Source organism: Colius striatus, chromosome 26 (genome assembly GCF_028858725.1).
Source record: "Colius striatus isolate bColStr4 chromosome 26, bColStr4.1.hap1, whole genome shotgun sequence".
Classification (NCBI taxonomy): domain Eukaryota; kingdom Metazoa; phylum Chordata; class Aves; order Coliiformes; family Coliidae; genus Colius; species Colius striatus.
This window is the reverse complement of record NC_084784.1, coordinates 4,056,095-4,068,766: the sequence shown is the minus strand read 5'-3', so window position 1 is coordinate 4,068,766 and position 12,672 is coordinate 4,056,095. Positions and strand designations below refer to the sequence as shown.

Here is a 12,672-nt window from a genome sequence, read left to right as displayed (position 1 = left end):
TGGCACAGCCCCATCCACAGACCCTGAAAGGTGCCAATGAGAGCAGTAAAGAGTGATGGCGAGAATGGAGGCTGTGCATCCTCCTTCTCAGGGGAGAAGGAGAAACAAAGAGTCACGAGGAGACCAGGAGGTGACAGAAAGCTTGTCTCACATTGCCTCCCCGCGGAGGAAGGCTCCGGCTCCCGCAGCGCTGCCACAGCTCCTGCCAGCAAGGGCACTCGTGAGCTGCTTCCCAGGACAACCACACACTGGCCCTTGCAACACACTTGTAGAGGTCTCCGTGGGCTCTGCAGAGCTGCATCCTGTCATGCATTCACTTCTGGCCCCGACTTCTGCCTGGTGTCTTTGGAAGAGAACAAGTCGTGTGAGGAGCAGCTGAGGGACCTGGGGGGTTCAGCTTGGACAGGAGGCAGCTGAGGGGAGACCTTCGTGCTCTCCTCACCACCCTGACAGGGGGTTGTGGTAATGTGGGAGATGAGACAAGAGGAAACAGCCTCGAGTGTCACCAGGGCAGGTTCAGGTGTGAGCTGGGGACAACCGTCTGCCCCAAAGGGCTGTTGAGCACAGGCTGCCCAGGGCTGGGGGGAGTCCCTGTCCCTGGAGATACCCCAAAGCTGTGGGCTGAGGCACAGGGGCTCATGGGACAGGTGGAGTGCTCAGGCTCCAGGAGCTTCAAGGGCTCCATTTTTTCCAGTTTGCATTCTTTGCCTTCTGTGAGCAAAGAAAAACCTGGAGAGTAAGAGCAGTTCCACCATGAAAGGGGCAACACCACTCAGCCAAATGCTCCTTCCTAGGTGGAAGCCAAGTCCCCTGGAGGCTGTCACCATCACAGAGGAGACAGAGGAAATGTGTGCAGACAACTCAAGGACAGTTTTATTTTCCCTTCTGGGAAATGCAGGAAAAAAACCCAAAGTCCCTCCTTACCTCTTCCTTCAGGTGCCTGCTGTGTTCTGTGACAGCCACAGCACGAGGACAAAAGCTGCTCAAGACCATCAGTTGGCAGAGAAGCATCCTCCAGACTCTGGGCTGTCCCAGCTTTTGACATGAGCCACAGGTTGCTCTCTGTTTTGCTCACAGAAGTTACTCTCCCATGGTGTGTGGGACCATGGACTTGTGAAACCCTCTGCTGCTGCTCAGCACCGTGCTGCTTCTGGAAGAGCTTTTCAGAGACACCACAGGGAAGCCACCATTGCATCAGCCTTTCTCAAGGCACCTTGGCTACAGGAGTGCAGAGACACCAGCCTTTGCTCCACAGCTGCACCAACCCTCCACAGCCAAGAACTCCCCACTCTGCAGAAGCTCCCAAGGTGCTCGTTGTCTCCTTCAGCTGGGGGAGCACAAGGCAGATGTACAGGTGGGCTCCTGAACAAGCTCCAGGTCACCCTCAGCTCAGGTATTCCACTGTGGCACAGCAGAGACTCTGGTGTCCATTGTTCATGTCTCAGTGGCTCTCAGAGAGATGACAAACCAAAGTTTAAAGACAGAAACACCCAGCAGCAGCAGCTTCCCCTTATTAAGATCGCTTCCCCTTTCCTCTGTCTTCTCCCTTCCTGCAGGTTGCTTGGGGTTTTCCCTGGTGGCTTCCCCCCCCCTCCCCTTAATAAAACAAACCATTGGAGCCCATCAGTCCCTACATCAGTCTCCAGTGCTACTCCCCCCCCCAAAAAACCCCACACCACAACCCATCTTACTTTTGGCAGCAGCTTGCTTAAGGAATTCCAACCAGTCAGCAAGGCATGACCTCTCATTCCTGGACCCACACAGCCTATCTTTGATCACGTTGTGTGTTCTCACTTGTCCCACAGTTGATCCCTTTAAAACAGTTCCTGGGTGTCTCTTCCTTCCTCCCACCCAACACACAGTAAAGTCCAGAACAAATGTCACACCCATCACAGACCCCAGACCCACAAACCAACTCCAGGGAAACTCCCTCTGATGAAAGCAGCAAAGAGCCTTTCAAGGCTGTTTCATAGTGACTGCAAAGAGGGATAATGCCACATTTGACACCCCACAGTAAGCTGGAAGGCAGATTGGTGGCAGAGCCACCTGAGCTCACAGAAGATGCAAGCACAGAGGGGACTCTGGCCTCACACCTGGAGCACGTCACCTTCCCCAGGGCTTCAGAGAAGGGAGAGCGAGGAAACACTCAAGTCTTCTTTTCTAAAACCCAGGACAGAAGCATTTATTCAGGAAGTCTCTGGGACAGGGAGATGGGAACCACATCCCAAGAGTGTTTTTCAGCCCAGGAGCCCCATCCCCTCTAACACTGTGTCACCTCCTCACCCTGCTCTGCAAGGACCTTACACACACACGGAGTCACCGGGAGCTGCCTCCTCTGCAAAGCCAGGCGAGGGGGTCGGTCAGGAAGCTGCTCACCTGACACAACAGGGATGGCTGAAACAAGCCTGACACGATGCATTCAGACAAACGTGCCTTGCCTCGGCCTCTCCCTGCTCTCACAGGAGCCCACGGTTAAACAACTAACTCCGCTTCGCTTTGACCTTCAACAGGCACGTTCCCACTGTTAAACTTTAACAGCAGGAAGGCAAAGGAGACACGGGAAGGATCGAGTTTCTCAGCCATGAGTATTCTTGCAGGCAGAGCCTTTGCCCTCCAGCCCTGGCCATCAGCAGCCGCACTGCCTCGGGAAAGCAGATCCCACGGGCGCTGGGGTTAGTAAACACCAGCGGGGAGAAAGGCTGCGTGTGAACAGACCCTCACCACGTGGGCTGGGCAGTTGATTAAGGTACAGACTGACACATTAAAACCCAAGGCAAAACGCCTTGGAATCTCAGCTAAACCTGTCCCAAAGGGGCTTTCAAGGAGCAGAAAGATGGTTTAATGGGAACGTGACTCACTCCACATCTGTGAACGGGCGAGGAGCTTGTGGACAGCACGTGGTATCACTTAGCAGGGCACACACACGGCTGCAGCCGGTTACAGCACTGCTCTCCATCTCAGGACAGAACTGGGTGCTCCTGAGGCATCCTCCAAAAGCCCAAGAATACCTGGAAACGCTGCAGCAGGCCCTTGGGAAGGCAGGAATCTGCTTCTCAGGATGCAATCCCAAACAGGTTCCTCTTGGAAGAGGCCTCAAGAAGAATAAGAGTTCTGAAGCAGGTAGAACACAGCCAGAGCAAGACTCTCTGGGGAAGCACTAAGCTGCTGTTTAGCAAGCTGGAGAGCTCTGGCTCGCTGGAGTGACTACTGAAGGCAGTAATACTGAAGTACCGAGGGGAATACTTTGCTTGCTGGGAGCTCACACGCCACTCCTGCTGTGCACACCTCTAGGTGCTGCTAAAATGAAACCACCCTGGCGTTAGTCTTTAATCAGAACACTACCCAAGGTGCCTCTGTCCTAAACAACACACGGTGCAGCAGTTCCCTACAAGCCTCTCGTCCGTTATGCCTGGCCAGTGTCGCCGAGGCGCCGCTGCCCCAGCACCCCGCAGGTCTCTGCTGCCTCCGTGGCTCCCAGCCTCTGCCCTTTCCCCTTCCCCTTGTCTCGCTGACCAAGAGCTAGATGGAGGAATCCACAGTGAAGTGCCCGTTGTGGGACAGTGTCCTGCGGTCTGTGGTGTTGAGCTTCACCACCGTGGGGGTGTATTTGGAATTCCTGTAGCAGACAAAGCAGAGGATCCTGCGGAAGGTGCTGCGCATCTCGCTGTCCCTGTACGAGTAGACGATGGCGTTGATCAGCGAGTTGATCTCTGCCAGCAGAAGGACGTACTTCTCCACCGCCAGCACGTTGCAGCTCTTGCAGCCCAGCCCATCCAGGAGCAGCACGACTTGGCCTGGAGTCCAGCAGATGACAAAAGCACCTGTGGAGAGAAGGATCCCTGTTAGGGAAGCAGCGGGTTCCTGCCCCTGGCGGTCTCACGCCGTAGATGCTCAGAACCACTGAATGGTTGAGGTTGGGAAACACCTTGAAGCTCCTGGAGCCTGAGCACTGCACCTCCCCCATGAACCCCTGTCCCTCAGCCCCACAGCTCTGGGGTGTCTCCAGGGACGGGGAGCAGCCTGTGCCAGCACCCAACAGCCCTTTGGGGCAGATGTTTGCCCCCAGCTCACACCTGAACCTCCCCTGGGGACACTCGAGGCCGTTTCATCCCATCCCATCACCTGGGACGAGAGATCTCATCCCTCACCTCACCACAGTCCCCCTTCAGGCAGCTGAGGGGAGACAGAAGAGCTGATTGAACAGAACAATCTCCACCGTCCACAGAGTTTAGGGGGGCTTTGGTTAATGATCCGAGTGTGAGAGTCCTGGCCAACCCTCGGGGCAGCCCAAAGCAGCCTCTGCCACAGCTCTGTGCCAAGCAACGGGCTGAGCTGGGCAGGCTCCACCACTGATCCAGTCAGGCACATACCATGTTCTCGCCACCACCTGCAAAGCTCTTTGGCAAAGGGCTAATTGCTGTTTTGCATGACGAGTGGGAGGTGCTGCAGCTCCAGAGGCTGACGTAAAGGGAGCACTCACCCATCCATCAGTGCTCCTGGAGGTCACACACGAGGCTGGATCTTCAGGCACAGGAGCTGCCCCCTGCCACATCTTCCAGGAAAGGGTGGAAAAGAACCAGACTTGCTGGGAACTTTGCAACTACACCCTTTACTGGAAAACATCTCTGGGGAAGGAGCAGCCAGAGAGCTGCACCAAAACACAGAGGCTGGATTTAAAGCTGCCCTGGTGAAGGGGCCAAGGGAGGGCTGGGAGGGACCTCCCAGGGAGTGTTCCCCATTGCTTTCAGGCCACAGCATCACACAACCTGCTTATTTCAGTGGCTCATGATCCTGGGTGGGCAGCTCTGCAGCCACCACACCTAGGCCAGGCAGCTTTGCCTTCTTTGGTTCAGCAGCTACACCAAGTGGATTCCTGCTTGTCCTGAAGGAAGGGTCAATACCTCTGTGCTGAAAGGGACCTCCTCCAGTGACAGAACTTCCCTGAGCCAGGTTTTCAGCATCCACAAGACAAGCCAGGCTCTAGGCTGGCTCCCAGCAGCGCTACATAAAGTCAGAGGAACATTAAACATGACGGGGGAAAACAAAGAGAGGTACCTAAAGAGTATCTGCACATCCAGACTGATCTCCTTGCTCCTTATTGGAAGCTGAGATGCTCAGAAAGAAGCCTGAGCTCCATAACGTGACACAGCCTGGTCACTAAGGACTCTGTGCTTCAGTCATCATCACCCCCTGTGTCACAGCTCCTGTGGGAAAACGTGCTGCTCCTTTCCAGCTGCACCCTGGAGCTCATTACTGGCTTCCAGGCCAGGTCCTGAAGCTGTTCTCGGCAGCCAGGAGCTGCGGGATGCCGAGCCGTGGCTGACCCTGCGTGCAGAGCCCTGGCACCCACAGGCAGCTCCCACCGCACCCTCACCACGGCTACACCCTCTGATGCATAAGGCCCAAAGTATTCTCTGTGCAGAGTCCAAGTTTGCACAAGGCTGGGGAAGGAGGGTGGAGAAGGAATTACACCAGGGCTTTCAGAGGGAGGAGGGGAAAAAACACCCTCTCCAGGCTCAAGTTTCTGTACGCTGAGCCCAAACTGAGAGGTTTTCCCCAAGCTGAGCAATTCTCTCCCTCCTTCTCTCCCATGCAAGGGACCTGCTGCTTCTCTCCCTCAGAGGCAGGGGGAAAAACCCTTGGGTTACAAGTCCCAAAGGCCTGATGAACTCCTGGGTCTCCCTCAGCTTTCCACACTGGGTTCCTCCCTGCTCTGTCAGACCAGAGACCCCTGTGCAGCCTCCTCAGACCCAGCTCTGCTCCTCACTCGAGACAGAAGGCAAGAAGCAGGCAAAGCAGGCCAAGCCAAGAGAGGGGACAGCAAGAGGAAAGGGATCTCCCAGAAACAAGGTGATGCACAAGCATGAAGTGCATTTTCCCTCTTGGCCAGCACCCCGCCAACCCTGGCACCGTGACGCCCCACGACATGAAGCAGCCCAGCTGACACCACGGGCTGGCCCCTTCTGAGGCTGTTCAGGAAGGGAAAGGAGGGAACAAAACAACTTCTCTCCACTCTGCCCTGTGCAAAATACATGAAGTAAATAATTCCCCAGCCCTACTGACCCTCTGTGCTGCATCTGATCAGCTCCAAGGCAGCAACAAACCCCCATCTGCACACAGGCAGCGGAGAGACTGCAGGGCAGTCACAGCAAGAGGCAGAAATGGGCAAAGCCCCTCCAGTTTCGATGCTCACAAGTTGGAACAAGCCCCAGGAAGCCTCATGGCCCTGAGCTGGGACACACCAAGCAGCCCAGCAGCCACCCCCAGCTACTCCCACCCTGCTGAGCCCAGCCAGCCTCTGCTGCCTGCAGGGAGGAGCCTTTGTTTGCAGCTCCAAGGTTTCCCTGACAGAGCAAATTCTGCTCTTATCAGGGAAGATTTGCAAAGCAGAGGGTTGTGACCGTGAGCCCCGAGCCCGGGAACATCCCAGCGCTGATTTATCCTGCCTTGAAGAAAGGTCGTTAGACCCTTAAAGCACGAGGCAAACACAGGCTGAAGGAGTCCTGGAGTGCCCGAGCTGCTGAAAGCACAAGGCACACAGCAGCCCCCGGTGTCAGAGGCACGGAGGAGGTAATGATCCTGGGCAGGGGGAGCCTCAGCACCAACCTGTGTGTGCTGCTCCTTGCAGGGGGGATGCAGCCAGGACCCTGCAGGAGATCCCCTGAGCACAGAGGGCAGCTCACACCCAGCTGAGAGCTCCCAAAACTGCTCCCAAAACACAAGGTAAATCTGAGCAGAGTTCAGGGCTTTGCTCCAGGAAACAGGGATTTGGACACAACTCCCTTGTTCTCTTTCCCCATCCCCTTGTAATGTCCCCCCCGAGCCCCTCTCCATCCTTTGGTAAAGGATGCACCAAGTGCTGCTTTTGAAGGCTTGATTATAGCTCCTAAGGCCACAGCACTGAGCAGGTAAGAGCTGCTGCTGAGCCCTGAGCCCCTGCACTCACAGCAGCCAGATCAACATCAACAGTCCCTCCGTGCCAGCAGGGAAGAGATTCAGGAGCTTCCCTTCCCCTCTGGCCACCAGCTCTCTCCCATCAGCCTTCAGAGCCCTGACACCATCACCCCAGCAGCTCAGGGACCAGGGATGCACAACATCCTCCCCTTTATGTCCCAGGCACACCCACCTCAGCTCCCCACTCCCAGGCTGGAGGATCTGGGTCAGATCCTCCGGAGCAAAGGCACTCACTGAGGATGATGGTGACCGTCTTGACAAGGCTGATCATGGTCTCCTTGTAGCGAGGGTGGAAGCTCGTGTGCTTGGACATCCTTGTCATCTTCCTCTTGACATAGATGAAGATGTGTGTGTACACAACCACCATGATCAGGAAGATGACCAGGTTGGAGATGGCCCAGAAGGTCAGGTAGCTCCTGCTGTAGAGGGGGGCCATGCTGGAGCACTTCTCCAGGGCACAGAGGCAGTGCCAGCCGTAGGAAGGGATGAGCCCCAGCAGCAGGGCAGTGACCCAGATGCAGAAGATGAGGATCATCACCCTCTGGTTGGACATCTTGCTGTGCAGCTGCATGGTGAAGACAGTCTGGTGCCTCTCTACAGCAATGGCCAGCAGGTTCACCACAGAGGCAGTCAGGCTGGTGTCCAGCAGGCTCTGACGGATGAACCAGGTCTTCAGGGAGAGCTCGGCCGTCCTGGGCCCGGTGTGGAACATGAGGAACATGTAGGCAATGCCAGCAAAGAGGTCAGCAGCCGCCAGGTTGCCCAGCAGGTAGTAGATGGGGTAGTGGAAGCGGCGGTTGATGATGATGGCCGTGATGACCAGCAGGTTGGTCAGCAGCACGATGACGCTCACAGTCAGGCCCAGGGCAACCACCAGCACATCTTTGGTCCTCCAGTAGGTGGTCAGCTCCTTGCGGCTGTTGTTGTAGAAGAAGCCCACGGTCTCATTGTAGAAGCAGTGCTTCATCTCTGCTGCCCTGCAGAGGGACGAGAGGCGTCAGCCCACGCTGCCCACACGCAGCCCAAGGGGATGCTGAGCACTGGCACGGGGAGAGGAACTCGAAACACACAGAAACCACCACACCAGCGCCAGCAAAGCACTTCTGTCCCCAAATACAGAACTGCACAGCCCCCAGGCAGAGTCCTCATCTGGCCCCAAAGGCAGCTGCAGGGTGCAGCAAAGCCTGGAGCCGCCAGATCGATGGGAGCTGCCCACACGGCTCCCCGAGGACACAGACACAACTACTCCTGTTATCTCAGAACTGCCCTGCTCCAGAAATGCAGAAGCACACACAGCAGCAGCAAGGGAGGTTCATCAGTCCATGGCCAAGCAACACTGAGGAAAGCCACGAGGCTCTGCAGCCGCTGTGGCCCCAGGGCTCCTGCTCCTGCTGCAGGACAGACACGTCCCACCTTTCCTGGGCACTTGGTGCTCAAAGCCTACGTGCCCACCGCTCCCACGCAGCTCAGTGCTTCCCAAACCAGCTCCTCAGCCCTGGATGAAGTGTAGCAAGAGGTCAGCACGTGGTGCCCTGTGGGTCTGGGAGAGCTGGATCATGCAGGACCCTGCAGCGCTCGCAGGCTGTGGGTCAGCAGCCAGAGCATCGCCTGCTACGCCATCCGTGCACCAAGCGGCTCCCTCCTTCCCCCCCAGGCCTGGAACCAGCCTGCAATCCAAAACCCACTGACCCCCCTGGAAAAACACCTTTGACAGGAAGATATGCTGAAGCCTCAAGGACTCCTCACGTTTGACACAGCAGGCAGTGCTGGGAGCAAGACCAGACAGGCCATTCCTCTGGGCTGCAAGGTGAAGCGCCCCTTTCCAGAGCCCACGCAGCTCTGGTGAGTCCAGCATCCTGTCCTGTGGCCACACACGGAGCAGCAGGTCAAGGCAAAGGATGTTCTTACAGAGTCAGAATCTGAACCCGGTGCTTGAGCAAGTGTTAATTGTGTTACTGGTCCATTAATAAAGCAGCCAAACATGAAAAACAGCCCCATGAAGGAACCCAAGGGGTGAGGAGGAGCCCAGTCACTACAGCCCACAGCAGACATTCGTGTTCCTCCTAACCCAGAGGCTGGAAATGTCTGGTCAGGGCTGGCTGTGATCTGCCTGGGATGGGGCAAACCCAGCCTGGAGCCTCTTTCCTCATGGCACCGAGGTGCTGGAAAGTGACACAGTTCTTTCCTTACCCTGGTGTGTCCTGCACATGAGCTCACTGGCTCTCCCTGTCCTCTTGTGAGCTCAGAGCTAAGCAAGCTCAGCACCAAGCATCCTCCTCAGGCAGGGAAAGAACCCAAAGCACCAACTCACACGTCACTTCAGTCACCCCCAAAGCTCAGGGCACCCCAAGAGCTGCCTGTTCCTCCCCTCTGGAGGTAGTTTTCTGGGCTGGCTCCTTCCCAGGACACTGTGGCAGCAGCTCTGGGCCAGGCTGCCCTTGGCAACGTGGGGATGCTGCAGCTTCTGCCTCCACACACCCCCTCTGTGCAAACAGGGCAGCCCAGGAGGAAACCCCCTCCCACCTGGGGCTGAGCCTGGGGTCTCCACCACCCCACAGGCTCCCTGGGGACCCCCACCACCCAACCCAGCCCCTGGCTTGGGAAGCTGCTCATCAGGGAAAGGGGATTTCTTACAGATATTGGGGGGGATGGAGGCAGAGGAGGAATGAGCCTGCCCCAGGGGTGGATGTGGGCTCGAGCTGTGTCATCAACCCATCTTTCTGCTCGTTTCAGGTAGATCTCAAGCTGCAGAGCTGTTGGGGAGTCATGTGGTCCAAATGAAGGAGATGCCTCGTGGTGACTCAGCAGGTGACTGGGGAAGGTTTTGGCTGGAACAGGGGAAGCTGCTGGAAGAGGAGGAAGGGAGGAAAGCCCAGGGACAGGATGAATAAAACCACCGTGAGTCACCAGGAGGTGCTCACCTTCCTCAGCTGTACCTGGGGAGGCATCTGATCCAGAGCTGGGCCATTCTCATGCAAAAGCCATTCTATGAAAGGAGTTTCCTCTCTTTTGGAAAGCTTTAATCCCAAACCAGGGAGGAAACTGCTGAAGTTAGCCCAGTCACTTCACCTTTTTAAGATGACACACAAGTGGATGCCCAGAGGAGGGTCTGGAGGAGCCCCTGCACTGCCCAGCAGGTTTCAGGTGCTGTGGAACCTCACGTGGAGCAGCACCAACCTTTCCCACCCCCTCAGCTATAGAAGTGACACAGGGAAGATGGGAACAGCCACTTGCCTGTGCACTGTGCAGCACAAAGGCAGCAGGCACCACGCTCCCATCTGTCACCAGTATTGAAGTGGACACTAAATACCACAACAATCTGTTCCAAGTCTCGCTCTCAGTAACATCACTGACACCAAGACAAACTAAACCCAGGAAAGACCAGGCTTTAAAATTGGCCCTGAGTGATGGAGACCAGTTTGATTTCGTTGCAAGTGTTGAGTTCCACAGCTATGACTCCTCCAAACTCCCTCCTGGCAAACTGAGAGCTTTCCTCAGTGCTGGTCCAGTGGGGTGTGTGCTGGGGGAGGGGATTAGAGCTGTGCAATCCCCCGGAGGAGCTGTGCTCTGCACCTCTAACACTGCAGCTACAACACCTCGGCGTTAACCCTGCTGACAGCACCCAAAACACTTCTTTAGGCAAGACCCAGAGAGCTGCAAACCCCTCCGAGAGGCGCGTGGGTCACACATGAGGTCTGTGCCCTGGGCTGGGCGGGCGCAGGAGGCACTGACAGGTTTAGTGCTGGGGACTGGTTCTGGGAGCTCATGTGGCACTCCAGTGCCACCCTGCAATTAGCAAACTGACCTTGGAGCTTGGCACCCAGGACGGGCAACATCACAAATCAAAACCCAGCAGGCAGTGCCAGGGGAAGAGAAACACCCCCAGCAGATAGAAACCCAGGCTGGTGCCACGATGCACAAAGGAGCTGGATGAATCTATTGTTCAGTGTCCAAGCAACCCCCTCCCATGGCCTTGCACTCCCCCTTCCACGGCCTTACACTCCTCAGCAGGATCTCGCAAGATTTCTCCTCACCAGCATTTGTTTACTCAGTAAAACAAGACTCTGGTTACGCTCTGCAACAATCCTGCAGCCCCTCTCCTTGAGCAACACAGCAAACACACTCTGCTCACAGCACCTCAGACTCCCTTCCAGCTCAAACACAGCCTCTTCCCTGCTCACAGCACCTCAGACCCCTCTCCACATCCAGCACAGCCTCTTCCCTGCTCACAGCACCTCAGACCCCTCTCCACATCCAGCACAGCCTCTTCCCTGCTCACAGCACCTCAGACCCCTCTCCACATCCAGCACAGCCTCTTCCCTGCTCACAGCACCTCAGACCCCTCTCCACATCCAGCACAGCCTCTTCCCTGCTCACAGCACCTCAGACTCCTCCACATCCAGCACAGCCTCTTCCCTGCTCACAGCACCTCAGGCTCCTCTCCACATCCAGCACAGCCTCTTCCCTGCTCACAGCACCTCAGGCTCCTCTCCACATCCAGCACAGCCTCTTCCCTGCTCACAGCACCTCAGACCCCTCTCCACACCCAGCACAGCCTCTTCCCTGCTCACAGCACCTCAGACCCCTCCACATCCAGCACAGCCTCTTCCCTGCTCACAGCACCTCAGACCCCTCTCCACACCCAGCACAGCCTCTTCCCTGCTCACAGCACCTCAGACCCCTCTCCACACCCAGCACAGCCTCTTCCCTGCTCACAGCACCTCAGGCTCCTCTCCACATCCAGCACAGCCTCTTCCCTGCTCACAGCACCTCAGACCCCTCTCCACATCCAGCACAGCCTCTTCCCTGCTCACAGCACCTCAGGCTCCTCTCCACACCCAGCACAGCCTCTTCCCTGCTCACAGCACCTCAGACCCCTCTCCACATCCAGCACAGCCTCTTCCCTGCTCACAGCACCTCAGACCCCTCCAGATCAAGCCCAGCTTTTGCAGCTTGGCAGGAGCCACAGCACAGAGCGAGGGCACAACTCTGCTCTCCTCCTCCCCAGCCTTCCCCCCACACACAACCCCCTGCCCCGGCTCCAGGGCAAGTCCCGAGTCCTTTCACGCAGTCAGTCGGGCTGTGCGTGTCCTCCCCGTCGGCTCCGGGATGTGCGGGGACACCGCGCTTGCTCAGGACCCGGCGCGGTGCGGGACAGGGACCAATGGCAGGATTTATGCCACTATCAGTGCTGATCGAGGCAGAACAATGGATCTCCGAGGGCTCACGGGGACTCCAACCCAACCCGTTCCGCACCGATTTACGTGGCCCAGCGCCCAAACGCCGCTGCCGTGAAACCAGGAGCAGCTTTTGCTCCGAAAGGCAGAGCCCTTACCTGAGAGCACAGCGCTGCATCCACACCCGACCCTCAGCACCGGCCTCCCCGCCGCAGCGAGCCGGGGCAGCGGTCCGGGAGGGAGCCCCCCATCCCTGCAGGGCTGCCCGCGGCACGGAGCGCGGAGCGCAGCAGCGGCACGGAGCACCGCCGGCTCCCGGGAGGGCTGCGGGGAGCCCGGCCCCTCCTCGGGTCCTCCCCTAGGCGGGTCCTTCCAGGACACCCGGGAGCTGTAACCCGAGTCCTCGCCGCCCCCGCTCTCCGAGCCCCTCCGGCTCTGGCTGGAGCGAGGCAGCCGCGGTCCGTGTGCCAGCAGCACCCTCTGCCAGCATCAGCATCACCCTCTGCCAGCATCACCAGCACCCCTCTGCCAGCATCACCAG

At 57.5% G+C, this 12,672-nt stretch overlaps 1 protein-coding gene across 2 annotated transcripts; it reads right to left on the bottom strand.

Moving 5' to 3' along the window:
• Nucleotides 1–1,707: 1,707 nt before the first annotated feature.
• Nucleotides 1,708–12,440, bottom strand: LPAR2 (lysophosphatidic acid receptor 2). 2 transcript variants are annotated; one of them, XM_062015371.1, is made up of 3 exons: nt 12,290–12,440; nt 7,189–7,931; nt 1,708–3,821 (listed from the first exon to the last, which is right to left on the bottom strand). In XM_062015371.1, the coding sequence occupies exons 1-3, from the start codon at nt 12,307–12,309 to the stop codon at nt 3,520–3,522; spliced, it is 1,065 nt and encodes a 354-aa protein (XP_061871355.1). In that variant the 5' UTR covers nt 12,310–12,440; the 3' UTR covers nt 1,708–3,519. The 2 variants fall into 2 exon arrangements, with proteins under 2 accessions (XP_061871355.1, XP_061871356.1); XM_062015372.1 differs by having other exon boundaries at nt 3,607–3,821; nt 7,127–7,931.
• Nucleotides 12,441–12,672: the final 232 nt, after the last annotated feature.